The sequence below is a fragment of the Trichomonas vaginalis genome, chromosome VI (genome assembly GCF_026262505.1).
Source record: "Trichomonas vaginalis G3 chromosome VI, whole genome shotgun sequence".
Classification (NCBI taxonomy): Eukaryota; Parabasalia; order Trichomonadida; family Trichomonadidae; genus Trichomonas; species Trichomonas vaginalis.
In genome coordinates, this window is record NC_067208.1 from 13,217,330 (window position 1) to 13,245,141 (window position 27,812).

At 31.0% G+C, this 27,812-nt stretch overlaps 10 protein-coding genes and 3 pseudogenes across 13 annotated transcripts, besides 7 other annotated features; 9 read left to right on the plus strand and 4 right to left on the minus strand.

Moving 5' to 3' along the window:
* Window positions 1–4,644: part of a mobile genetic element that runs on past the window's edge.
* Window positions 103–423, plus strand: TVAGG3_0857660 (uncharacterized protein; the record flags this gene model as incomplete). The annotated part of the gene is made up of 1 exon (XM_001298498.1): window positions 103–423. One exon carries the CDS (start codon window positions 103–105, stop codon window positions 421–423), a length of 321 nt encoding a protein of 106 aa, XP_001298499.1.
* TVAGG3_0857670 (peptidyl-prolyl cis-trans isomerase protein) lies at window positions 521–2,188 on the minus strand (the record flags this gene model as incomplete). The annotated part of the gene is made up of 1 exon (XM_001298499.1): window positions 521–2,188. The coding sequence occupies one exon, from the start codon at window positions 2,186–2,188 to the stop codon at window positions 521–523; it is 1,668 nt and encodes a 555-aa protein (XP_001298500.1).
* Window positions 2,462–4,011: a mobile genetic element.
* A 946-nt stretch (window positions 4,645–5,590) lies between the features above and the next one.
* Window positions 5,591–8,729: a mobile genetic element.
* Window positions 8,729–8,808: a mobile genetic element.
* Window positions 8,809–9,170: 362 nt separating this feature from the next.
* Window positions 9,171–17,876: a mobile genetic element.
* TVAGG3_0857720 lies at window positions 9,210–10,300 on the plus strand (annotated as a pseudogene). The gene has a single exon. A coding segment is annotated over exon 1 (1,091 nt).
* On the plus strand, window positions 10,519–11,947 carry TVAGG3_0857730 (annotated as a pseudogene). Its single transcript has one exon. A coding segment is annotated over exon 1 (1,429 nt).
* TVAGG3_0857740 (uncharacterized protein) lies at window positions 14,184–14,846 on the plus strand (the record flags this gene model as incomplete). The annotated part of the gene is made up of 1 exon (XM_051249594.1): window positions 14,184–14,846. The coding sequence occupies one exon, from the start codon at window positions 14,184–14,186 to the stop codon at window positions 14,844–14,846; it is 663 nt and encodes a 220-aa protein (XP_051085069.1).
* On the plus strand, window positions 15,030–15,461 carry TVAGG3_0857750 (uncharacterized protein; the record flags this gene model as incomplete). Its single annotated transcript, XM_051249595.1, has 1 exon — window positions 15,030–15,461. One exon carries the CDS (start codon window positions 15,030–15,032, stop codon window positions 15,459–15,461), a length of 432 nt encoding a protein of 143 aa, XP_051085070.1.
* Window positions 16,460–17,617, minus strand: TVAGG3_0857760 (uncharacterized protein; the record flags this gene model as incomplete). Its single annotated transcript, XM_051249596.1, has 1 exon — window positions 16,460–17,617. The coding sequence occupies one exon, from the start codon at window positions 17,615–17,617 to the stop codon at window positions 16,460–16,462; it is 1,158 nt and encodes a 385-aa protein (XP_051085071.1).
* Window positions 17,877–20,000: 2,124 nt separating the features above from the next.
* TVAGG3_0857770 (uncharacterized protein) lies at window positions 20,001–20,351 on the minus strand (the record flags this gene model as incomplete). Its single annotated transcript, XM_001291879.1, has 1 exon — window positions 20,001–20,351. The coding sequence occupies one exon, from the start codon at window positions 20,349–20,351 to the stop codon at window positions 20,001–20,003; it is 351 nt and encodes a 116-aa protein (XP_001291880.1).
* A 566-nt stretch (window positions 20,352–20,917) lies between these two features.
* Window positions 20,918–21,923: a mobile genetic element.
* A 1,609-nt stretch (window positions 21,924–23,532) lies between these two features.
* Window positions 23,533–23,775, plus strand: TVAGG3_0857790 (serine threonine-protein phosphatase family; the record flags this gene model as incomplete). Its single annotated transcript, XM_051249597.1, has 1 exon — window positions 23,533–23,775. The coding sequence occupies one exon, from the start codon at window positions 23,533–23,535 to the stop codon at window positions 23,773–23,775; it is 243 nt and encodes an 80-aa protein (XP_051085072.1).
* A 4-nt stretch (window positions 23,776–23,779) lies between these two features.
* On the minus strand, window positions 23,780–24,524 carry TVAGG3_0857800 (annotated as a pseudogene). The gene has a single exon. A coding segment is annotated over exon 1 (745 nt).
* Window positions 24,525–24,765: 241 nt separating this feature from the next.
* Window positions 24,766–27,812: part of a mobile genetic element that runs on past the window's edge.
* TVAGG3_0857820 (phage tail repeat-like family) lies at window positions 25,039–25,869 on the plus strand (the record flags this gene model as incomplete). Its single annotated transcript, XM_051249598.1, has 1 exon — window positions 25,039–25,869. A coding segment is annotated over one exon (831 nt), but the record flags the coding sequence as incomplete, so codon positions are not given.
* Window positions 27,002–27,403, plus strand: TVAGG3_0857830 (uncharacterized protein; the record flags this gene model as incomplete). The annotated part of the gene is made up of 1 exon (XM_051249599.1): window positions 27,002–27,403. The coding sequence occupies one exon, from the start codon at window positions 27,002–27,004 to the stop codon at window positions 27,401–27,403; it is 402 nt and encodes a 133-aa protein (XP_051085074.1).
* Window positions 27,424–27,576, plus strand: TVAGG3_0857840 (uncharacterized protein; the record flags this gene model as incomplete). The annotated part of the gene is made up of 1 exon (XM_051249600.1): window positions 27,424–27,576. The coding sequence occupies one exon, from the start codon at window positions 27,424–27,426 to the stop codon at window positions 27,574–27,576; it is 153 nt and encodes a 50-aa protein (XP_051085075.1).

The window sequence follows — 27,812 nt, forward strand, 5'->3', positions numbered from 1 at the left end:
TAAATTTATTTTTGCGCTATGTTTTCATACGTGTGAGGGTGGTGATATCATTAATTTTTAAGTTTATTTTTAAGTTTACTGAAAATTTTTATTTGGATGTAAATGACGAAAACTATTGAGATAACAAACTACAACGGTCATGAGTTCAAGAATTTGTTCTTCGTTCCTCGTGAAAATACATTCTATCAGATACGAGGGAGAAAGGGTAAAGTTAGTTTGAGCGTTTATGAAGGAATGAAGAATGGAAAGTTTATACAAGCATACGATACAAACGGTAAACGTGTTTCATTAGCTTTGTCAAAACTTACTAACATTTATTTTGACAGTGATTTTGACCTATATGAAGAAGAAAGTGAGTCAGAAGATTATGAGCTGTTATGTGAAGCACAGCAATGGGAGGAGTTGCAATACTTTTGTAAGTGAGAACGTTTATTTTTACATTAATGAAGTCATTAGTGGTTGGCGGTTTGTAAATATTTAAGGTTAAGTTAGTGTTGTCGTTTGTGTTGTAAAATATACGTTAACGGTTTTGTAAAGTGTCAAATTCACATATATTGTGTAAGGAGGCGCGCAGTGCCTCAGTACACGACTTAGGGATACTAACTTCTTTTCCGATCTCTAAACTAGTTGCAACAGTATATTCCATAGTAATAGTGAACCAGTCAGGTTGATTATTTGTATTATAAGAAATATAAGAGTCGGCTTCAGCTGTAACATCATCTTCTGGTTTCTTGTATTTGACAGTAACAATTTGATTTTTATCAATATCTCGAACATCAACTTTAAATTCAATTTTTTGACCACGATGATATTCTCGATTTCCGTTATTCTTTTCCGATATGTAAATTTCTGGAGCATGCAACTGGATGTAATAGAATTCAGAACTAATTATTGATGACTTAACGCCGAATTCATCTTGAGCCCAAATATAAATTTTATGCCGCCCAAAGTTTATATAATCTTCCTGAATTGAGAAGGAAACGCGGAATGGCTTTGTTAATTTGTAACATTCAAAGTTTTGGCCTGTTTCCCAAATATATCCATCATCAATTTGGTATTTAATTGATGCTACTGTATCATCCCAAATTATGCCTTCTATTTTCACATGGCTACCTTCATAATATTCGTTTTCTGGTCTCTTTGTAAATTGGACTTTTGGAGCTTCATTCACAAGAAGATCTCTTTCGAAAACATTTGATGTTAAGTTTGAAGAGTCAATAGCATAAACCTTCAAATTATATCGATTAACAGCATTTCCAAGTGTTACATTGAATGTGAATGCTCCATTGATGATACCTCCATTTGGCTCAGTTGTGAATGTATCAACAAATGTTCTGTTTTTATTTTCGAATTCGTAGTAAACAGTAACATTTTCACTTTGATCAATGTCATCGACTATACCTGTGACCACTACTACTGATTCTGGATTATAGTTTTCTGAAAAATTAGTGGAAATATTCACAGTGGAAGGATTCATTAAATTTTCACCTACACCCATAAGTACAGTGAAATTAATTGTTTTGTTTGGATATAAATGATGATTTAACCAGCTAACTGAAAAGGCTGAATCTGTTCTTTCTAATATTTTAGTTTCATTGGTGTTATCAAAGTAGTGGAGATTTCGAGTTCCTTCCCATCTACCAAACCAAAATAAATCTGCGTCAAAAACCTTATAGCCTCCTCTGACAAGTATAGTGAGAGTGATTTTTGAGTTCGGATCATACATTGTCAAACCTCTGTGCGATTCATTACCATACCAATAGCATGTTGCGTGGTCATTGTGTTTAATCTGTACATCTGCATGTGCTGATACGCTAACAGTATGTGGACGTTCATCTTCATTTTTAAGTGAAAACGTAATAAGAAGATATTTTTCACCTAGTTCTGGCACAGCTTCGATTATTGTTGAAGCCCTTACACCTTTGTATGTGGCTGTTCCTCCATTCCTTCCAAGTATTCTTGTTTGGACATCATCATCAACTTTGAAGATGGGGTACCAACCACCGTTTGAATATGTTGTTTGAACCCAGCTTACTCCCCCTTGATCAGCTAATTCATTGTATTGAATATCAAAATCTGTGTAATCTCTTGACCTCAAACCCCAATAAGCCCTAAGATATGTTGTATTAACAATAAGGTCGTCATCATATTGATCTGATAAGACTTGGTAAGTTAAGAAAGGTAACATCATAATGATTTTCGTTTACACTTATGAAAATATTAAATTTATATTAAATCAGTTTAAAATTGAAAGCCTTTCAAAAAAATTGAGACAAGCTGATATAACTTGAAATAAATATACTTAAAAATAAAAATTGATGCAATATATTATATATCAATGGAAAATATTTTGTAAACTAAACTACCTCTTTTGAAAAAATTATTTATTTTGATTTTGATCATTAGAAGGAGCTATAAGGTCTCTGGGATTTTTTTTCAATTTGAAAGGGAAGTTTATTTTGAGTAGGGGTAATTTTAGCTTAAAGTGACACACCTGTAAAAAGTGACACACCCATGAAGGGTGTGATTACCGATCGGTAATTTCGACAGTTTAGAATTTAAAATTTTTTATGGAACTGTTGCGAGTTTCATAAAGAATTTAAGGAATATAAGCAAAGATTTGAATCAAAATCTTAGACCTAAGCCGCTCGATTCGCTCGCGGCTTCCGCGAATTACAGATCAGCAAAGATTTGAATCAAAATCTTCGAACTAAGCCGATCGCTTCGCTCGCGGCTTTCTTTATTATTTTAAATTTGCATATTTCCATCAAAAGTTCATAAGGTAAAAAATTTCGTTTATATTATTGCAAAATAAAATCTTCATTATCAAAATAATATTAAATGATAATATAATATAATTTATAAACAACTATTATTTAATAAAGTTTAATTGCCAAAGTTCATCTAATTTTTTGATTTTTAATGTTTTATGAATTTTATTTATCATGTATATATCTAATGAAGATTATATATGTAGAAGATAAGTACCTTAATATGTACGTAAAAATTAATGAAATTTATTTTGAATGTAGAACCGAGCAATTTTCAAATTTTGTGCTTTTTTTGAATTTTCTCGATACCAGATAAGTTGTGTTGGCTAAATAATATATGGATACAATGTGTCTTATAGATGAATATATGCACAAAGTTTAAGAGGCCATTTTCTTTAAGAAACCGAGATTTGTGAATTTTTTCAAATTTTGTGTTTTTTTTTTGATATTGAAATTTCATTTCATTTTTTTGATGCATATCGATGCACCATGCGAACTTAAAGAAAGGCTATCTTATATAGATGCTATGAAAGCTGTCATTGATAACGAATGCCATGCAGGTTGTCCATATCAATTAAAAAAAATCCAAATTTAGGGGGAACAAAATTAAAATTCAGGTGCAGTGCAGATAAATGTGAAGCATGTATCTCATTTCTAAAGGATGATGAAGAATATATCCTAACAGAATATAATGGAACACATAATCACAATCAAATCAAAGATGAGACAAAGAAATACCACACATTATCACAATGCTATCGTCGGGTACTTATTAATTTTATAAAACAGGGGGTGATCCGAAAATGGCTCAAATTGAATGCGACAAAAAACTTGATCTGGATGATCCACTTAACAGGCCATCTTTTTTGAATGCATCTTCAGATCAAATGAAAACAATTCAGGAAAAAGGAAATAAAAAGATCAAAGGTATTCAAAAGTACGATGATAATCAATTCAAGTCAACTCAATTATTTAAGGGTATCAAAGAACAAGAGTCACCAAAAGATTTAATTTATTTCGATGTCGATAATTACAACAAACCAAAGAAATTAATCTTTTATTATGCTTCTTTCAAATTTCTGGACATAATCAAAATTGTGAAAGAGCATTTTATTGATGCAACCCATTCATTACTTGAATTTAAAATGTTGTTTTACATGATATCAGCCAAATTTCCAAATACACACATGCATTCCCAATTTTTTCAATTTGTCGTTTATCCAAAACACGTTCAAAAAATGAGGTGAAAAAGAGGTGAAAAAAGAGGTGAGATTTCACCACTTCACCTAAATTTATTTTTGCGCTATGTTTTCATACGTGTGAGAGGTGGTGATATCATTAATTTTTAAGTTTATTTTTAAGTTTACTGAAAATTTTTATTTGGATGTAAATGACGAAAACTATTGAGATAACAAACTACAACGGTCATGAGTTCAAGAATTTGTTCTTCGTTCCTCGTGAAAATACATTCTATCAGATACGAGGGAGAAAGGGTAAAGTTAGTTTGAGCGTTTATGAAGGAATGAAGAATGGAAAGTTTATACAAGCATACGATACAAACGGTAAACGTGTTTCATTAGCTTTGTCAAAACTTACTAACATTTATTTTGACAGTGATTTTGACCTATATGAGAAGAAAGTGAGTCAGAAGATTATGAGCTGTTATGTGAAGCACAGCAATGGAGGAGTTGCAATACTTTTGTAAGTGAGAACGTTTATTTTTACATTAATGAAGTCATTAGTGGTTGGCGGTTTGTAAATATTTAAGGTTAAGTTAGTGTTGTCGTTTGTGTTGTAAATATACCGTTAACGGTTTTGTAAAGTGTCAAATTCACATATATTGTGTAAGGAGGCGCGCAGTGCCTCAGTACACGACTTAGGGATACTAACTTCTTTTTCCGATCTCTAAACTAGTTGCAACAGTAATATTCCATAGTAATAGTGAACCAGTCAGTGTGATTATTTGTATTATAAGAAATATAAGAGTCGGCTTCAGCTGTAACATCATCTTCTGGTTTCTTGTATTTGACAGTAACAATTGATTTTTATCAATATCTCGAACATCAACTTTAAATTCAATTTTTTGACCACGATGATATTCTCGATTTTCGTTATTCTTTTCCGATATGTAAATTTCTGGAGCATGAAACTGGATGTAATAGAATTCAGAACTAATTATTGATGACTTAACGCCGAATTCATCTTGAGCCCAAATATAAATTTTATGCCGCCCAAAGTTATTATAATCTTCCTGAATTGAGAAGGAAACGCGGAATGGCTTTGTTAATTTGTAACATTCAAAGTTTTGGCCTGTTTCCCAAATATATCCATCATTCAATTTGGTATTTAATTGATGCTACTGTATCATCCCAAATTATGCCTTCTATTTTCACATGGCTACCTTCATAATATTCGTTTTTCTGGTCTCTTTGTAAATTGGACTTTTGGAGCTTCATTCACAAGAAGTCTCTTTCGAAAACATTTGATGTTAAGTTTGAAGAGTCAATAGCATAACCTTCAAATTATATCGATTAACAGCATTTCCAAGTGTTACATTGAATGTGAATGCTCCATTGATGATACCTCCATTTGGCTCAGTTGTGAATGTATCAACAAATGTTCTGTTTTATTTTCGAATTCCTAGTAAACAGTAACATTTTCACTTTGATCATGTCATCGACTATACTGTGACCACTTACTACTGATTCTGGATTATAGTTTTCTGAAAAATTAGTGGAAATATTCACAGTGGAAGGATTCATTAAATTTTCACCTACACCCATAAGTACAGTGAAAATTAATTGTTTTGTTTAGTCATGGATATGAATCTCAAGGTATGAAACGAGGAAGATGAGAGACTTATATGCTTCCCAAATTTCTTCAAAAGGTAATGTTATACCTGACTGTTTCCAAATGAGTTCAATATCATAACGTGAGAAACCTTTGAAAGATAACGAAGTCAGTATGAGACGTTTTTATGTTTAAAGCTAAAAACCTCCATGTTTGCATAAAGTTATTGCTACAGTTAAGTGTAATGTCTGACTTTAGTTTATGATGTTAGCTAATGGTGAGTTGGTTTTGACACTAAACCTTTTCCGGCGAAGTCGTCACAAACGAGCAGAGTTTTGAAGGATACTTTTTGAAGGGGTATTTTGAAAGTTTTGACAGAATGTAGTTTGTCAGTCGTTCATATCGTAAACTCCGAGTACTGACGTAAGTGGTGTTTGTCAATAATTCTTTCCATCTCTTCTGAAGTCTTTTGCATTCCTGACTGTATAAATTCAACGATGGCCATAATATTTCCTCTTACGTCGAATGTAACGTTGAAGAAATTCAATGAGTTCACTGTCTGGAACTTTAACGACCGAGGCTTGAACTTTGACATAAATGTTTTCCTGTTGAGTCCATAGAGTCTGAAGTTGCTGATATAATGATTTGGTCATAATATGAGTCATTTCCTAAACGCTCTTGTTATGAGTTATGACGAATTAAATTAAATGTCTTACCTGAACCCATCTTTCCACAATAGAAATACACACCATTTGAACAGAACTCATAATCTTTTGTGCTGAAAGGAAGAATAAGAGAAGAGTTAAGTTTGCTCTGTAGTTTCATTCATGTCTTTCATCTACGTTATGTATTAAATGCTTCATTTTATCTCCATTAAAAATGCAAGTCAGAAATATTCAGAACATAGCACCGAGTCTAACTGAACAAGAGTATAAAGATCATACTATGAACACGTTATGATGAACCTACCAAAATTCAAGAAAGTCAGTATACTTATGAATATCCAGACACTGGGTAGATATGTAGGAGGTGAGAAAGCTATTGAAATAAGACAGTTCGAAGTAATTCCAGCAGGAAAAGCAACAATATTATGAAGAACTTTAATGTTTTGAGGTATAATGATGAAACAAAGAAGCAAGATAGTTTCCTGTTGCTGTGTATGTGAACCTAGACACAGGAGATGACATGAAAGTTTTTAACACAAAAGCTTCAAACGGTTAGTGAGAGAACAACTGACTGCGAAGGGCATCCATTACCTTCAGAAGTTCACCATAGCATATAATTTTTGAAACAAACTCAATAGATTTTTAAAGTCTCTCTGCAAAGAAGTCAGGTTTTACATTTAATGAAGCAGATGTATATTCGCGAATGAAAACTTCAAAGCTATTGCAATGGTTAGATAATGACGATTGCTTTAAGAAAATATTTTAAATTCAGTGACTCAAAGATGTCAATAGATGACCTTCGTGGAATGTTACCATCGAACGTTTACAGTAGAAGGTTCAGCAGGATTTGCTTACAAGATTGTCAATTGGTGGTATTTGGTCTCGTGAGAACATTGTAAAATCCAGTATAAGTGAATTTGCTGAAGAATCTATATTATGTCTTTCAAACTATATGTATTCGCCGCCGAAGCATTATAGTATAACAAACTTTGTCAGTAAGTTTAATATAAGAACTTGTCGAACCTTCTTCAATGAAAGATGTTGTGCTACCTAAAGATGGAAAGGATGGACTCATTATTGAAATGATTTTAATAGCATATTAAATGAGCTTGTTCTTGAAGGTCATTCAGATGAAAATAACTGTTGTAGAAGATGTTAGCAATGTTCAGACATTTATTGAGAATAGATTGATATAGAAATAAGTTAGATAGACCGCAAAGCGGTGAGGGCGAAGCCCGTGAGAATGTTTATGTTTCATTGACTTTCTCCAGTAACGAGAACTTTTATGAGATAATATTGAAGAGAGATGATTTTAATATGGTGTAAATGGTAGCTTGGGCAGCTTTAGCCGCAATGGGAACAAAAGCATTAGCATTTGGAGCAAAAGCACTTGGAGCTTATGACGCAGTAAATAAATGAGTGGAGGAAGGTTTCGAAGACATTAGATGCAAATAAAGGGAAGATTGGAGGCTGGGTTGCAAAGAAGTTAAGATTAAATAAAATAGGGCTCATAAATAAAGCATCCAATTTGGTTGCGACTGAGTCAGAAAAATGCTTTAGAAAGGACGATGAGTTGTCAAAACACGCAAAAGACTTTAATGACCAGATGAAAGGTGAAACAATGCATTTAAATAGAGTCGATGGAACTCTTCCTCCACCAGCAGTTCTTCCGTATGGTCCCTATGGAATGTATGGAAACCCTTACGAAAGACCATTTGACCCATTGACTGGTGGAAGTAACTGGTATCATTACGGACGGAAGAAGAAGACAGTCAAGTTGGAGACAGACGTGAAGAAAGCAAATAAAAAGAAACCAAGGAAGAGAGTTATAAAGTAATGAATTCAAGTGGGCTGAAAAAAGAGGTGAAAAAAGAGGTGAGATTTCACCACTTCACCTAAATTTATTTTTTGCGCTATGTTTTCATACGTGTGAGGGTGTGATATCATTAATTTAAGTTTATTTTTAAGTTTACTGAAATTTTTTATTTGGATGGTAAATGACAGAAACAAAAGCAACTCATTCGAATTCCACAGTATAACAAACATACATTTTAAACATTTATTCTTCCTTCCTGAGCATAACATGTTCTTTCAAATACATCCGAGACCATGTTGACTTTTCATTGACTGTGTATAAAGATAGAAATATTATATCATTAAACCATACGATGACGAAGGTAAGTTATGTAAATTGTACGTTAAGAAGTTAGAGAAAGTTATGGCTTCAAGTATGACTACAATAGGGTTAACACTGATGATGAAGATATTGAGGAAAATTTATGAGAACATTAGTGAAGTTGTTAGTGAGAACGATAGTGAGAACGTTTATTTTTACATTAGTGAGTTCGTTAGTGAAGTGGTTGGCGGCTTTGTAAATATTTAAGGTTAAGTTAGTTTTTGCGTTCGTGTTGTAAAATATACGTTACTGGTTTTGTAAATATTTAAGGTTATATTGAGTAAGGTGGAACGCAGTGCCACCGTACCCAAGACTTGTATACTAACTAAATTTACATATTACATAATGTGCTCACAAATTGTAAAATCAAACTGGAACAATTTATCCCAAACTTAGTAGTATATATGATGGGTTGTGTGACTTTTTTTGTAAACGAAAGAATTCATACAATATTGAACGATTTTGTATCATTTTTTTTAACATATGAAGTAAAAAAAATGTATGATTCTTACGGTTTTTATTCTTACGTTTTTGAATAAATCAAGATTTAAAAAATTTTCAAAATTGTAAGACATTTACACTCAGCCCAAACATAATGAAATAAATCATTAAAAAATTGACATTAATTTTAAAATAATTTATTTTTTCATCACTTATAAAAGAAGCTATATATAGATGATGTCAGATATTCCGCGATTAATTAAACATTGTTTAAATCCTGAATGGAATCAATGGAGTCATAATCAAAGAAATTAAAAATTCATGTCTTACATTTTTTGAATAATTTATTTTTTTATTTTGTATGAAATGAGTGTCACAACTAACAACGTTAAAAAAATGGGATTCACAAATGAGGAAATAAAGGATATATTAGAGGAGGCGGGTTATGAAGTTGATAAATATTATTTAAGAAATTGTAAAAAATTTGCGGAGTTTTTAAATGAATTTGATTATGATGGAAAAATGAATAAAGATGATGTTATAAATTTCTTATATCCTACATCTGAAGAAGAAAAACCTAAAGAACCTGATGTTTTCCCTGAATATTATGAAGAACGGATTAAAGATAATGAATATGATGAAATTGAAAGACTGGAAAAAATAAGAGATGAAATAGATGAAAAAATTAAGGAATTAAGAGAAGTTGAAAATGAAGTAGAGGGTTTAATGAATATCCCAGCTTCAGAATCAGAAGTTCAGAAATCTCATGAAGAAAGATATAAAAATTATGTCTTAGAATCAACACAAAATTTATTAGATGGTGAAATAGACGAAACACTTTCAGAAGAAGGAACTAAATTTATTCGTAAACATAAGTTACAATTTATTGATAATGAAAAATACCCTTGTATATTACTTTCACCACCTTTATATTCCGCAAAATTCAAAAAAGCTCTTAAAAACGTGACATATGCAACTAATACGATTAAGAAAGAAGATCATGATATTTACACAAATTATTATTTAAATAAATGCACGGGTGTTGATAAAGTTTTTGATTTATTAGATAAAATATCAAAAGAAACCATTGGAACCTATAAAATTTTGTGTGATTGTGGTTTCATTGTTGAAGATACCAATAATGTTTCATATGAAAGAACAGCACCGAAGGAAGACGAAGTGGAAAGGTCTATACCACTTCGTTATTAAGACATAAAAGATATGAAAACGTATAAGCATTATATTTATTCATTTATTCAGAAAAAAATGGAAGCAACCCATAAAACATCTTCTCATCATTTTATAGCTATTCATACATTCCTTTTCAAAGTTGAAATTAAATAAGACAGGAATTAGATTTAATGTATCAGGTATGCATTCTTGAGTAAATTAAAATGTATTCGTCACGTCGCAGATGATAAAATTTATGTGTTCTTAATTCATTTTATGGGCTTTAGCCCTGGACTCTCTGAGTCTCGGACTTTTAAAAAAATAAACTTTATTTTTATTTTATTTTTTAATTTTTATTCTTACATAATGAATAAAAATGAACAGCTAAAATGAATGATAATCAAATAAGAGCCGAAGTAGAAGGTTATTTAAACGCTTCTATAACATTCCTGATGGTGTTAATCCTAAAACTCGTAGAAGTTATTTAATGAAGCCATAGATGCATATGAAGGATTTGACATTTCATCAGAAAGTGAGAGGTTAGCAAGAATGTTAAACGTTAATATTGATTTTTATTATTGTGACCCTCAACCAGAAGACGTAGACATTAACAAGGTAGACTTTCCATTAGTGGAATCAATAATGATAGATCCAGAATTTGAAACAGTAAAATATTTTATTAACACAGAGTCCATGTGGAAAACTTCACGCTGACAGAATTACAGACGTTGAAGCACTCACAGGATATAAAGTTTGCCCCTTTTGCAAAGAAGAAGTATATTCTATCCGTGATGATCCAGAAAGGAAAAACCAAAGAAGATTTTTAAAACATTGTGAGAAATGTAAAGAAATAATGGAAGATTAATTCAAGACGTTCAATTGCAAAACACACAACAACCATATGCACCACATATCACGAAACAGAAGATATATCAATGGCTATTAGCACATAATTTGCAGGAATATTATCAACCGACAAGATATTATATTACTTTTGACTTTGAAACATTAGAGACTAAAGAAGAATTACAACTTTCTGAGTGTGCAACTTTGAACGCTTACTTAAAACCATTCATGGTATCATCAATGGTTAAATTAAAGCCGCAAAGCGGCGAGGTCGTAGACCGTGATAAAACATATACGAGGAATTTTTGCTTAACTTCGAGTGATTCTTTTATTTCTGATTGGATTGAGTTTTTATTTTCAACCTGTTCATTAGTTGCTAAATCAAATATTGAACAATATGAAGAATTAATGAAGTCTCATACATTAAATGAAAAACAGAAGGAAGCATTTAAAGAACTTCTAGATGAGGAATTTAATAAAGTGAATATCATAGGTTTTAATTCAGGAAAGTTTGATTTAAATTTAATTCTTCATGATTTAAACACTGCAAAATGGAAAATAAAATCAATGCTGGGTTCTTCTTCTCAATTTAAGCAAGTCATAGTAAAGAAAACAAACTGTCCATATGAATTAAGATTTATTGACATCAGAAATTATATAGCGGGTGGAACATTAGACCAATTCACTCAAGATTCGGAAACAATAAATCACGTGTTAAATCCTTTTTCCCTTATCAATTCATCACATGGGAGAATTACGAAGATGAATTATATAAAAAGGAACCATTCACTCAAGATTCATTTATTCAGCATTAACACAAGAAACAATATCCGATTCAGATTATCAAATATATCTCAATGATGCTAAAAATTTTGAGAATAGATTAGAATATTTTATTCATTATTGCAATAAAGACGTTGAAATTATGATTGACCCAATTGATAAAATTATCGAAGAAACATTTGTTTATAAAATTGACATGCTTCATAATCTTTCTTTATCATCGAATGCTTCAATGATTCGTTACGCTTTAGCATATAAAGACTTTAATCCTAATGAAAAATATCCTGAGGAAGAGATAGAATCAAGTTTTGAATTAACAAAAAAGTATTGGAAATATAAAATTGATTCATATAAGAAACAAGATGAAAAAGCAGAAAGGGATACTAAAAATAATGTTTCAATGGATGACTATCAATACTATCACGATTTAATCCTTTCATCTAAATGCAAAATGTGTGGTAAAGCGTTTACATATGCAAATAAACCAACATTGGATAGAATAGATAATGAAAAACCACATACCAAAGAAAATTGTCAGTTAATGTGTTGTTATTGCAATGTCGTAAAATCAAATAAAGATGAAGATGTTCAACGTTTAAGAATCAATTTAAGAAATTATGCATTAAAAATAATTTACCAATGACTTTAGATTCAGTTGAAGCTTATCACATTCTCCGTAATGGAATTACTGGTGGTTTATCAAATGTTCAACATCGTGTTAATCTTAAAGGAATCACGCACATTAATAAACTTTCATATAGTCCAGAAACTAAAACTGTATCAAATGAGGACACCACAACATTATGACTCATTTCGTTGGTGTTGATTTTAATTCATTATATCCTTCATCATTTTCATCTAATCCTCATGATTTCATTCAATATACTGACCATAAAATGTATATGCCGGGAAGATTGAATGGTGTTATCATTTGATACAGCAACAAAGAAAGCAAAAGCACTGGGAATAATTAAGAAGAAAAATACTTTATTCGTGGCGAGAGTAAAGGGTCACATTGATGAAAAATACATTAATGATTACATAAACTTTTTACCGATAATAAGAAACTTAGATATTATCACAGATGAAAAAACAATTGGTAGTTTTATGTATAATTACATGAAATCAAACAATCTACCAGTTGACCAGAAACAGAGAAAATTAACTCAGTTAGCATCAACACACAACCAATATCAACCATTTTCTTCTTATTATCTTTGGTATCTAATAGACAGATTTCATTTTATCATTGATGACATTCAATCAATTTTAACATTTACTAAAAACACTTGTTTTAATGAATTTGCGAAAGAATTTATGAACGAAAGACAAAAGGCTGAATTAGAAGGAAATAAGGAAAAAGTTTATTTTGCAAGATTTCACTTAATGGATCATATGGTTACGATGCAATGAATACACAAATTACACAAAGACTAAAATAATGAATGCACAGAAGGCACGCGTTGCATGTATGTCAAATAAAAACATAAGAGAAATAGGAAGGATACATATCAAGTGATGCTTAAAGATAGATTTTATAGATGTGATACATGTTTACAAGAGGCATTCTTCACTTTAGATAACGCAAAATACTGGTATTTGGTTTTCATTTATGATTTTATGTATAAATGCATGAATGTTAATCGTTTTCATTTCATTGAAGGTGATACTGATTCATCTTATTGGGCAATCGCTGGCGACCCAAATCTTCCTAACACTCAAGCATTTCAAGCAATTGTTACGATAAACAATTTTATGATAAAAACATTTTCAAATTCGCACCATTTGATTTCTTCTGTTTTGATGAGAAATTTAAACCTAAATTAAAGAATAAAGCTGAAGAAAAAGCACATGAGAAGAAGTTATTGGGTTTAGCAATTGAGAAACAAGGTGATAACATGGTTGCTTTATGCCTAAGTGTTATACATCATTCAACGGTTCAATTGATGGAAGTGATTTTAAAAAGATTGCACAAAAAATGAAAGGTGTTAGTTTACGACAAAATAAACAATTAACACCTAAAAATTATTTGGATATAATAAATGATAAATTGATATTTGATGGTCAGAATATTAATTTACAACTTAAAAATGGGTCAATGACTCGCTTAACAATTGGTAAGACTGCATTAACAGGAGCACACACTAAGGCTGTATGTTGTGAAAATGGATGTTGTATGCCATTTATTTAATAAAATACCACAGAAGAGACAAAAGGAACCGTTAATGATGGTTTTGATACTATGATTCAAAGAGGTGGGCACCCTTAAAACATTGATTTTATTTTTATATAAATGGATAACACAGATTTAAAAATTTAATTGCTGATTTAGTACTTAATCAAAAATTTCTTAGTTATTATGAATTAAAATCATATCTCCAAAAATATAATAATAATATAACGGGTGATGATATGGAATATTATTATCCATATTATAAAAATGAAATTTTGAAATATCATAATAAAATAATTTCTGAAATTAAAGACAAAATTAAAAATAATGAATATTCAAAGGGAAAAACTAAATCACAGCTTAAACAGTTGAAAGATTTCAAAAATAAAGTATTAACAGAAGAAGATATTGATGAATTATATAAATTATATAATCCTGAGCCACAAAAACCAAAGGCAAAACCAAAGGAACAAAAACAAAAGGAACAAAACACCCAGGTCCTTCAGACCATAAATGAAGCACAAGCTTTAATTTATGATTCATTAGTTAAACCATATTCAGCCCGACTTTTAAATGAAGATCAACTTTTGGAATTCATCCTTCAACATAAACTCGAAGCGGGAAAGTATATCAAACCTTTATATACAGCATATTTAAAACAAATGAATAGAATACATCCAGAATTAATGAAGGAAGGAATGAAATCCAAAATCAAAGCAGATAAAATTAAACCACTTGCAATACCAAAACCTCCAACGACAGTACCTCCTCCTTCAGTTAATCCTTCATCATTCACTTTATTATATCCATTTCAAACATTAAAGAAGCAAAAAGATTTTAAAAAGGATTTCAAGATATTAAATAAACCAATTGACCCAAAAATTCAACCGTTAAAGGAAAAATTTAGTCGCCCTTCATTTGCACCATATCCATATTCATACGAAATCGATCATTTAGAATATTCAAAAGGAAACGTTACTTATTTATTGCCATTAACATTAACACTAGATATTTATATTGCATTCCGGTGAAAGGGAAAACAGAACAGGAAACAAGAAGAGCTATTCAATACTTACTAGATCATGAAAGAGTAGATAATATCAGGGGTGATGGTGATAAAGGATTTCAGGCAGCTATGACTCATTATTTCCCACAAATTAATTTTCTTTTCATCCTCTCCATATACGTTTCATAATAAAATAGTTGATGCGGTAATGAGAACTCTTAGAGATGCGTTAGGGGTTAACGGTCAGATATACTGGGATGGAAATCATGACTCCATCATACAGCAGTTAGTATATTATTACAATAATACATGGCATAGAACTATAAACATGAAACCAGTGGAAATGAAAAATGATATTTCAAAAGAATGGGAATATATTAGAAAGCAAATGGAAAGGTTGAATGATGTTAAACGTGAACAAATTAATTCGGGGCTCATGAATTTTAAACAAGGGGATAAAGTTTTGATTCATCTCGATTATGGAAAAACTGATAAATCAATGACAAAAAGAAGACGAAGATTTGACACAATAGCTGAATTTGTTAGATATATTAACGGCAATGCATTAGTTGAAGTTGACAATAAATTAATAGAAATTCCGATTTATTTTATTACTCCATTATATTTAAATAATATTTAATTTTTTTTATTTCGTAAGAAATGAGTGACAACGAAGCAGTCAAGAGTCCAGACGATGAATATAAAAAAAAACTAAACATAATTAAATCAAAAATATGCTATTACAAAAAGAAGCCACAATGCGGTGGGGTTGAAAACGATAAAGAAATAATCGAAAAATTAGAAACTTACCGTTCAATCCTTAAACTGAGTGAAGCAAAAATAAAAGAATTTAATAGAATAAATAAATTGATTGGAAGAGATGAATTTAATAAAGATGAATTTTTAAACTCAATCCAAATTTAATTTTTATTCCTCTTTGACAACATCTCTCTTTCCATCATTACTGCATAACCACATTTTCTCAGTTTTAGTGGTTTGTTATTTTTAGCAAGTTCTCGCATCATTTTTATCGTTTCCTCCCTTGTTATGATTCGTGGTAAATTTTGAGCTTGTGGGGTATCCATTTATGATAAAAATAAAAATTTAAATTATGCCGTTCTAAAGTTTGTGACAACATGACATTTTGACAACAGTCCCGGAAATGATTTGTCATGACTTCATCGTAATGAGTGTAAATGACCCAAAAATAATGTTTACGTTAATGTTTTCAGGTTATTCAATAATTAATTATTTTTGAATAACTGAAGGTGTCACTACGTCACCATGTGTCACTCGGTTAATTAACTTCTCTGAAAAAATGAGACAACATGACATTTTGACAACACAGGAGGATTAATGAGGAAGGCACTTATGAATTATTTTTGAATAACTGAAGGTGTCACTACGTCACCATGTGTCACTCGGTTAATTAACTTCTCTGAAAAAATGAGACAACATGACATTTTGACAACACAGGAGGATTAATGAGGAAGGCACTTATGAATTATTTTTGAATAACTGAAGGTGTCACTACGTCACCATGTGTCACTCGGTTATTTAACTTCTCTGAAAAAATGAGACAACATGACATTTTGACAACACAGGAGGATTAATGCAAAAATAAATTCCAATCATACTTTATACTGCCTCATTTACAGGTATTTCATCGTCAGTAAATGAATCCTCATTATCGTTTGGTTCAACCTGTTTATATAATCCTTTCATTTCTTCTTTCAAAACATAACACCATGTTTGTTTACCATCTATTCTTACCTGTTTCTTATCACATTTATCCTTAATGCTCATTTGGAAATTCTTGTCTTTCATGTCTGATGGTTTGCAGAATAGAGCATTTTTACATGTCATACCTGCACTCAATTCATCATAATGTGTATTTATCCATTCATCTAAAGGATTTGTTGATAACTCGATTAAATCTTGTTTGGCTTCAGTCATCGGTATGATTCGTACATTAAATGATGAAAGGTCGTAATTGATAAAATACGTCAGTAAATTATCATAAAATTCCTTAGTGCATGAATTCATCAAATTCTTGAAGTAATCAAATTGACCCTTAAATTTACCATTAACCCTTAAAACTACATATCTTCTGTCTCCAACTTCAATTTTGACAGGGTAAACGTTATTAGTTACGAAAATGAAGTTTGCAACGTTCTGTGCTGTTCTTCTAGGTTGATTCTTTTCATTAATTCTAATCTCATTATCCGTAATAATTGATTTCAAAGCGTTGAAGTTTGCGAGTCTGTCTTCACCAACATTCTTGAGTTCATTAAGTACAAGAAACATTTTATTTTCAACAACTGAGTTGAAATTACCCGTTAGCTCACTTATTTCAGTAATGTTTTTACATGAATAACCGGCGAGGAGTTCAGAAATAATGTCTGTAAATCTGTTTTTACCTGTTCCCTGAAGTCCTTTCAAAATAATTGCTGTTTCATTCTTGATTCCAGGATGTTGAATCATTGATGCAATCCAGCCGAGAAGGTATTTATACACTTCATCGTTATTATCACAAATGGCTTCTTTAATGAAATTCATAAACATCTCAATTTTTGAGTAATCTGGTTTTTCGAGAATGTTGTATTTATAACCCTGAAACGTTGAGAAAACATCTGGGGAATCAGATTTAAAGCAAACACCCTTAACGGTTAATGAGGATAATTGATTTAATAGTACATCCCATGCTGTTGTTGTTTTACCTTCTTCTTTAAATAATTTAATCATTTTGAGTGACTCTTTCATGTTTGATTGAAGAACGAATGATATTTGATTCATTTTGTCGTGGATATTATAGTCCTTTTGAATGAAATATTTATTTCCACAATCTACAAAACGGATTACACGTGATAAATCCTCAATTACTTCAGAACTGTTTTTATACTGATGATTTTCAGCCTTGCGTCTAATATCTGTTATCAAAAACGAGTCATCAAGTTTGATATCAAATGTTATTTTTGGCTTACGTAATAAAGGTAAAACATATTCATCATAATATTCCTTTTGATAAAGTTTTAGAATCTTCACCAAAACAAATCAAAAGTGACATCAACTTCTTTATTTGCATTCTTGAAAACTTCTGAAGGGTCAATATATTTACCACATACTGAGTTATCATATTTTTGAACATTATTATATAACGAATGAACAAACTTTTTAACTTTCCTTTCTGATTTTGGTTTATATGTTGCAAATGCGAAAGATTCACGGGCACAATCCATCTGAAGATAACCGGCATCACCTCTTTCGGTTTCTACTTCTAATTGTTTAAAGCTTTGATTTGATGATTTGTAACCAACGAATAAACGCATGCATTTAAAAGCGGTATCACATGTGAAAGCTTTATTTGAAACTAGAGTTGCTTTAACTTTGCGTTTAATATATGTGTCACCTAATTGGTTCACATCATGAGCCGGATTTGTAATTCTTAAATGAGTTTGTTTATCATCAAAATATGGAGCATCAGAGTCATAGCATGAACTTTCAAGTTCTCTATAATATCTTCTACCGTCATTCTTTGCGAATATTTCATTTATCTTTTCGAATGAATGAAACACATTTCCATTAACCGGTTTAGTGTTTGGCACCAAATAGTTAGTCGTCATTTATGATTAAATAAAAAATCAAAATTAAAAGATGAAAATGAATTTTTAATTTTAATGAAATAATCAACTATGGCTGCAGGTATATTTAAGAAACTGTGGGATAAAGTAAAAAGAGGAGCGAGTAAAGTTTGGGAAACATTGAAGAAGGGAGCAAATTGGATATTTAAGAATAAAGAAGCAATTAGTGACATAGCTGAATCAATAACACCAAAAGCTGCCCAATAAGAGAATTTAAATAAAGGAGAAAAAGTTTATCAAAGACTACAACCGATACTAAGATAAAAATAATATTTATTTATTTTTCCACTATTTACCTCCTATTTTATTAAGTATTCCTTCAGCTATTCCACCAATTGCGTTACCGCTTGTGCTCCCATCGCCGGATTACCTGCTTTGTACCTAATACTCCACCTATGATAGTTCCTGCCGTTTTCGCTACTGGTGCCAAAAAGTTTGCAACAGGTTTAATAACCTTTTTATAAACCCAACCCGCAGCTTTCTTAATTCCATCCCATAATTTTTTAAAGAATCCTGCCGCCATTTCTGATTTAATATTAATTAAAAAATATATTTCATCACTTATATTCTAATTTTTATTTAATGATAAATGAAACCAATTTTAAAAATAAATGAAACAGAGGAGGAAGAAATAAATGAAAGTGAAAATGTTCAACAAAAAATAAACGTTGTTAAACCAATTACTGAAATAAAAATTTTTTCATCTGTTGAAGAATTTAATGACTATTATGCTAATAATAAAAAATTATTTGAAGAATTGACAACATGTAAATTGAATAAAATGTTTAAAGTTGATGGATTCAAAATTTCAAAAATAAAAGGGGTGGTTAGTTTGAAATCTATTCCTCAATCAAGAATCACCTCATTAATGAAAATAGATGATTTAACAAAAAGAATAGAAGAGATTGAAGAAAGAATAAATCAAATAATTGATTTCATAAATCATGACTCGTTGAGCCCGGGTCCTTAAAGCCCATCACTGAGTTCAAGGTTATATTCATCAAATATTTCATTATTAAATGCAACTTCTGCTAGTTTATTTATTTTTTCAATACGATCATTTGAAAGTCTATCGTTTAATTTTTTCTGAAGTTTTTCATTTTCTAGTTCTGAAACTTTATTTGGATGATATGTAAATTCATGAAATTCTTTGGCCTCGGTTTTGATCATTAATTTACAAAGAACTTTTGTGGTTGGAATTCGTTTGAACCATTTATTAGTTATATTCGTTATATATTCAATATCTGGAATTAATTCCCAAATTTTTGCATTTTCAATTAATTTATTATCAAATGCAAAAGCAATGGGTTTAATATTATGTTTACCTTTATAATATAAACTTTCTACATAATCATCGAAATAAACATCTACTTGTTTAACATTTTCAAGAATTGGTGAAAGAGCATCCATTAATTGATTGACGGTTACGAATCTTGATCCACTCATTTTCTTACGAATTAAAAAAATAAATTATTCAAAAATGTCAGAAGAAAATATTTAAATAAATTATTTAAATTTTTTTACTCTATTCAAGAATTTTATTTTTGATATAACTCATTGAATTCAAAATTTTTTAAAAAATTGACACCATATATAACCAGTAGAAATTCTGCCAGTAGAAACTTTACTAGTAGAAGTTCTGCCAGTATAAACTCTACCAGTAGAAGTTCTGCCAGTAGAAGTTCTGCCAGTATAAACTCTACCAGTAGAAGTTCTGCCAGTATAAACTCTACCAGTAGAAGTTCTGCTAAAGTATTCAATTTTGAGGGAAACAGTAGAAGTTCTGCCAGTATAAACTCTACCAGTAGAAGTTCTGCCAGTATAAACTCTACCAGTAGAAGTTCTGCCAGTATAAACTCTACCAGTAGAAGTTCTGCTAAAGTATTCATAAACACCTTTTTATATCTTATTTACATCTAACATGCACCAATTTATTTTATAACTTTATTAATACTAAATTTTATTTCATACAAAAAGTAAAAATTCATAAGTTATATATTAATTTAATAAATTATATTATCATTTATAATAAAATTTTTCGAAGTGCAGATAAATTTTAACATGTTCGAAATGAAACTATTATAAAATATATTCTTTTTATTAATGGTAATATAGGAATTGTAGGAATAAAAACTTTTTATAAATTATTCATAAATTTTTAAAATCGGTTTCATACAAAATAAAAATAAATTTTCATAAATGTAAGACATGAATTTTTAATGGTTTATTTTTTTAAAAAAATTATTTTTTATTACATTATGTATGGGCTGAGTGTAAATGTCTTACAATTTTGAATATTTTTAACTCTTGATTTATTCAAAAACGTAAGAATAAAAACCGTAAGAATCATACATTTTTTACTTCATATGTTAAAAAAAATGATACAAAATCGTTCAATATTGTATGAATTCTTACGTTTACAAAAAAAGTCACACAACCCATCATATATACTACTAAACTTTAGTTAATATTGCAAATCAATATTTGCCATTTTTAGATGAAGAAAAGCAAATATATATATTTACTGAAATAACTGGCAATTATCAAAATTTTGAAATTTCAGTTGCAAACTTGTTACTTTTTTATGAAAACAATGAAGAAAAATTAAGCAACTGTTTTAATTTAACATTGTTCCAGCAAATTTATTCCAAAAATGGAATCGAGCAAATGATATTTTTTGCTGCAAATACAATTTGTTGCAATAACACTTCTATCAATTTTTACAATCTCCTTGAAATTGAAGAAATGAATCCATTTGATTTTTTTTATTTCTCAATTCAATATAAAGAGATATTAAATTGCGATGATTTTCCAAAAGTTACAGAAGTAATCACAGGTTTAATCTCAGCTTCAAATATTAATGCTATTATGCAAATTTGCCAAAAAATTTTGGATAAAATTACATTTTATAAATGTAATTATTGCCATATTACCTCAATATGGAATTTTATCACAAATGCAGCAATAATTCTTCCTGATGAAGATTTATTAATCAAATTATTAAAATTCATAGAAAAAACAGAAAAAGCAACAGATGAATTATTCGAACCGGAGAATGATTTGGGTTTCTATGAATATTTAAATTCGATTTTCTCAGATATTACATCTGCGAGAAATAAGCAATTTCTCTTGGAATTTCTAAATACCCATGAAGATGACTTCACTTATGATCAAACATTGTGAGGTCATTTTTGATCAACAAATTAATTGAAATTCCGATCAAAAAAAATTCACAAATTGGATCAAAAAAATCGAATCTCAAGTTAAAAATAAAAAATTTCTACATTTTTATCAAATTTAGATTTTTTTTTTCAAATCATGCGACTTGATTGAATAATTGCATATTTTATCCCATGCATCTAGAAGTATGTGTAATATTTTTGCTTTCATCAAGAAATTGTCGAATTTGATCTTAATTTTTTTTGAAAAATATACTTTTAGAAAAAGAAATAGTGATTGAAAAAAAAAAAGGTAGTGGGGCTTCCAGGCACTTCGTGCCCTCTAGCCCCGAAGATGTTTAGTATAAATGAAGTTTTTATTCGGAAAATTGTTAGTCTTCTGGTGTGAATTCGGAGGACTCTTCTTCTTCCTCCATTGCTTCTGGGAAGAAGCCTTCTTCTGGGTCGAAAACATTATATAATGTGTCGCTTTTCACAAATTATATATGTTTTCATGCTTTGTCACTTTTCTGTCACTTTTCAGGGAAAAAAACATTTTTATTATTATATATAAATGAATTTTACAAAACCACCGTTACCGTTCTTTGGAAATAAGAGTAAATGTAAAGATATTATATTGAGAGAACTTAAGAAACTACCGAATGGTCTAACATTTGTAGATTTGTTCGGTGGAAGTTTCTATATATCCCATTTGTGCCATACAATATTCCCAGACTCAAAGATTATATGCAATGACTTCGACAACTATATGGACCGTCTCAAACATATTCCAGACACAAACAATATATTGAAAGAGTTAAAAGAAAAGATACCTATAGGTAAGATGGAACGTATACCATTAGATAAGAAAAATATTGTGAGAGAGGTTTTGAAAAAAGCAGAATATATAGACTGGGATAGTATATCTGCTAGACTATTATATAGTGGTTCTATAAGAGTTCATGACATTGAAACACTTATGTCAAAAGTTTTATATCTTAACTATACAAATGTTTTCAAAGAGGACATAGAAAAATATATTGAGGGTATAGAGTTTGTGAGATGTTATTGGACAGAGTTGTATGAAAAATATAAAGACAAGGAAAATGTTTTCTTTATAGTGGACCCGCTGTTCTATAACACATGGGATTTTCAATACCAAGTAGACTGGACTTTGAGAGACTCTTTAGAAACTTTAGACGTTATACATAACCATCCATGCTTTTACTTTACATCCGATAAAAGTGGTTTGGAAACCGTTATGAGATGGTTAGAGGACATACATGACTATGAGTTTATATATGACAAGATAGAATATGAGAGAGGTCCTATAAACTGGAGAAAGTGTCATAACAAAGAAATTTTATTAGTAAGTAAATGTGGTTTGAAATAGGACTACTTGTTTTAGGTTTTTTCCATTGTGTCATTTATTTCTTTGACGTGGCAGAAAAGTACAGAGAATATGAAGATGAACCAATGCCTGCAAATGTTCAGCATATGTACTCGTAAGAGATATTTTTATCTAATATTAAATGGACGCACAGAACTTAGCGAATGCACAGCAACCTGGACAACCAAACCCAGAGAATATTCCAAATGAAGTTAGAATACAAACTGCAATGGCAAACTATGGTCAAGTCCAACAGATGTACAAATGCAAACTGCCATGTCAAATGACGCTGCGTTAGGTTTGCCACCATGGTATGCAAATATGAGATGGAAAGAGTTTTATACAAACCCTGAAGTGGGATATAAACAACTTTATGCAGATGACGCGAACACAGGAGTTGACCCAGAATATGTTTTCTACCAGAGGAGAAACAGAATGTATGAGCTCCAGTTAAAGAGTGCTATGGAACTCAACAGGAAACGTAAGAGACTAGGCGGACATTAGATTTTTACATATAGTAAAATGGGTTTCTTCAGTAAGATAGGAAACTTCTTTCGAAATGTTGGAAGAGGTATATGGAATGGAATAAAAACCGTAGGAAGAGGAATTTGGAACGGTGTCAAAAATATTGGTAAAAGAGTAGGTCAGTTTGTTGGTATTATACCTAAAGACCCTGAACCAGAAGAACAAGCTCCTGTTATACAACAGCCTGAACCTGCACCACAGTCTAGTTGGCAACCAAATCCAACACCTCAACCGTATTAAAAAATTATATTTTTACCGTTCGATAGTAGTTGTATATGAAACTAAGTTCTAAGTAAAACGCATGGTATAATGGAATTATTCTTTTTCTTCCATCTGTAGTAAACCATACTTGAAAGTCTGAAATACTTCCACTTGGTGGTTCGTATAACTTTGTAGGTTTTTCGTAAAAATCATTCATCAGACATAAGAAAGAGTTTTGCGCACCAGAAAATGAAGCATGAACAATAATAGCATCTGGTCGAAAATATTTTCATATGTTCCATTAGGGTTTTCGACTTCATAAAAGTCTGGGTGTACTGGATATGCTGCAGGCTGATTTAACATCCTCATAAATCTATACCATGCCAAGTTGTTATATTTTGTAGAAATATAAACGTTTTCTCCAAGGTCTTCTATTCTATTGATTTTAACAGTTGCATTTTTTCCTGTCATAAATAATATCGAGATGGTATTCTCCTTCGTCAATGTTATACTGTTTTGCATATTCGATATAGATATCGTTTATTTTTTCTTGAAAAGCTTGAAGAGTTGTTTCTAAGTTTACAAGCAAACTAACTTGTAAAAGTTTTCCCTGTTCAAATTTCTCATACATACGTTTTTCTTTGTTATAGTATCGAACTTCAAAACCGACCGTAAATGGAAACCATGTATGGCTTCTGAAATGAACTTCATTCTACGAAAGCCAATAGCTTTTGTGACAGATGGGTCTCTTAGCCATCTTAATGGGTAGTCAAAACGATAGCCTTCATGCTTTACGGTCTCTGTCTCAAACTTTTGACCGACATTAGTAAAAAGTTCATCTAATGGTTTAGTTGTAGCAACTCTTGAATTTTCTTTTTCTATTGGAAGCATATTTTATCTAGAATAAAAATGTCGAAAGATATTGCTTCCATGAGAGAAATACAACACAACCGACAACTCATTATGCAAGCTCTAAATAAGAACACAACAAACTTTTCAAACTATTCTAAGATATCTGAGTCATTGAAAGAAGGAAACTTAAAACTGACATTAAACCCTTTAACAGATGAGTTTCTATTTCAAGACAAGAAGAACAATACTGTCTGTATAAATCCAACAAAAGGAACTTTAAACGAGAAACCTATAAATGAACTTCTTTTGAAAGCAGATGTTGACAACAAAGCTGACAAAGAATATGTAGACGATGCAATAGCAAAAGAAGAAGAAAGAGCTAACAATGCTTATGCAACAAAAGAACATACTCATCCTGAACTAGCAGACAAAACATATGTTGACAATAAAATGTCAAGTGAAGTGACAAGAGCTGAAAACGAATATTCTAAAAAGACTCATATACATTCTATATCTGAAATAACAGACTTAAACGTTAGCCTTGAAAAGAAAGCGGATAAGGAATATGTGGCTAGTAAGTTAGAGAAGAAAGCAGATAAGGAATATGTGGATGAAAAAGATAATGAAATTAAAGAAAGGGCTGAATGGTATCATGAATGGACATCGAAGATTTTAAAAACTAAAGCTGATACAGGATGGGTTTCAGGATGTTTAGACCTTAAAGCAGATAAAACTTATGTTAACGATGAGTTAGAGAAGAAAGCAAATAAGACTCATACACATACAAGTTTTACAACTGTTAGAGCAGATGACATAATACTGAACTTTGACCTTGGTTCAAGTGCACCTTTAGAAAATCCGAGTACAAGCGTAAAAGATACTCTTAACAATTTAGATAAGAGTTGCAGGAACATTGAAAGTCATGCCAGAAACTTTGAAGCATATGAACTACCCGCAATGTTAGATAAGAAAGCAGACAAAACAGAGCTTCAAACATTAAAGACAGAAATACTTCAAACATTATATCCTATAGGCTCTATTTATACGTCAATGAACTCAACAAATCCAGAAACAGTTCTGGGTTTTGGAACTTGGACTCAAATAGTCGACAGGTTTTTGTATTGTGCAAACTCTTCAAAGGAAACAGGTGGAAGTAAAACGATTTCAGGTGAAAATTTACCTGCACATAGTCACTACATAGATTTAAGTACATCTCAAGCAGGTTGGCATAGTCATAGATTTTGGGATTGGTCAGGAATGACAAAAGGTAAAGGATATGATGTTAAAGACAACGTTAAGTTTGCTATAAATTGTTACTGGAGTAACACTGAGGGAGGAGGATACCATACACATCGCGTTTCAGGATATACGCAAACAACGGGACAAAGTAAAGAATACATGCCACCTTACATGACAGTTTACGCATGGTATAGAAATGCTTTAGTCGTCATTTTCAACTTCTTTAGCATATTCGTCAGGAGTTGTCTTATATTTGTTAGGAACTGTCTTTTGAAAGTATACCACCTTGAACTTTGACAAGTTTGAAACGAGGTCTGACAATAGTAGTTTTATCTTCTGCTTGCAGTGTGTACATTTTGCCATGTTTGCCTAAAACTTCATAATATTCTCTTGTATACTTTCTTCTATTTTTACGAACACGAATGTGAGTACCTGTCGGGTTCCCATTGTTGTCATAGTCAATAGTATTTTCATATGGGTCGCGTTTAGGTATTTCTATTTTTACTTTGTCACCTTTCTGAAGTTTGAAGCCCGGCATTCTTTCTTGTTTGTCTCTTTTGACTAAATTATTAAATATATAGTCTTTCTCTAAGTCAGGGTTGTTTTTCATTTCTTCGGGGAGTGGTTTCCCAAACCTTTTTGTTTACGGCTATTGTAAATATTTAAAACTTGTCTCATCTTTGCCATGGAGAAGTGTCTATATTTGTCGTCATATGACATTTCATTTGCTTCACCACCTTGTGGTTGGTTTAGTCTCTTAACATTTTTATACAACCGTCAATGACACAAGAGCAGAATGGTTTGGTCGACAATGAAATATTGGTTTACATTTTTTGAACGCAGATAGTTTTTTACATCATCTGATTTGAAAGAACTTTCACAGTCAGATGTCAGTTTTGTTGGATGGTATTTGTCAACGAATATTGTCAAAGCAGTTTTCACATCTAAAATATTTTTGGACCATAATGGTATGGCTTCACAGTATCTTGTGTTTTGACCGACAAATATTAGCCAGTATGGTGGTCCATCTGTTCTAACTCTCGGAATGTTTTCCAAGATATCATAAACCAAGCATTTGGTGTTGAACTAAAGATTTTTATCATGAGTGCTTTCTTTGTCGCTTTAGAAACATAGGGGTCCTTGTTTGGATTCGTCATTTTTTATCCTATAAGAAATGGGTTTATTTGGCGCATTAGCAGGAGTTGCATCCAGATTTTTGCCCGCAGTGGGAACAATAGCCAGAGGTGTATTTGGAGTTGGAAGGAAGATTTTGAGTACATTAGGTATACTTAAAGAGAAAGCACAACCTATTATACAAACTGTACAGAAAGGTTGGGATGTAGCACGAGATGCAACAAATCTTATTCCAAATCCTGAAACAAGAGGAAAAGTTCAAGGATGGATGGACAATGTAGGAAGACAAGCAGGAAACTATTATAACAAAGCAAATGACTACTATAACCAAGCAGGACACTATATGGACCAAGGTGAAAGATTCTTTAACAGAGGATATAACCATGCACAACAATGGGTAAACAATAACCAACCTCAACCGCCTCAAACGTGGGGAATGTAAAGTTTTTTTACTGAGATGAAATGAACAATACAGCATTGAGACAAATGGGTTCAAGATGGATTTGTCGGCTTCCAGCAGTTACACAACGTGTTTGTCAAGTTCTTCCTATACCTCAGGAAGTTTTAGACCGACTTAAAAAACAACAACAACCAGTTGAAAACAAACCAAACTAAAATTTTTTACTGAGATGAAATGACCGAAGAAGTTAAAACGGTAGATTTGACACCACAAACAAAAAGTTCAGAACCATTGTCAAAAACCTGTCAAAGAACTTACAGATGAAGAGAAAAATTCAATAATAGAAAGTGCCAGGTCTGGAAATACAAACCCTAACTACAAAGTCACTTTTCATAAAAATGGAACGGCAAGTATCTCAAAAAAGAAACAGACTCTCACAAATAAAATATTG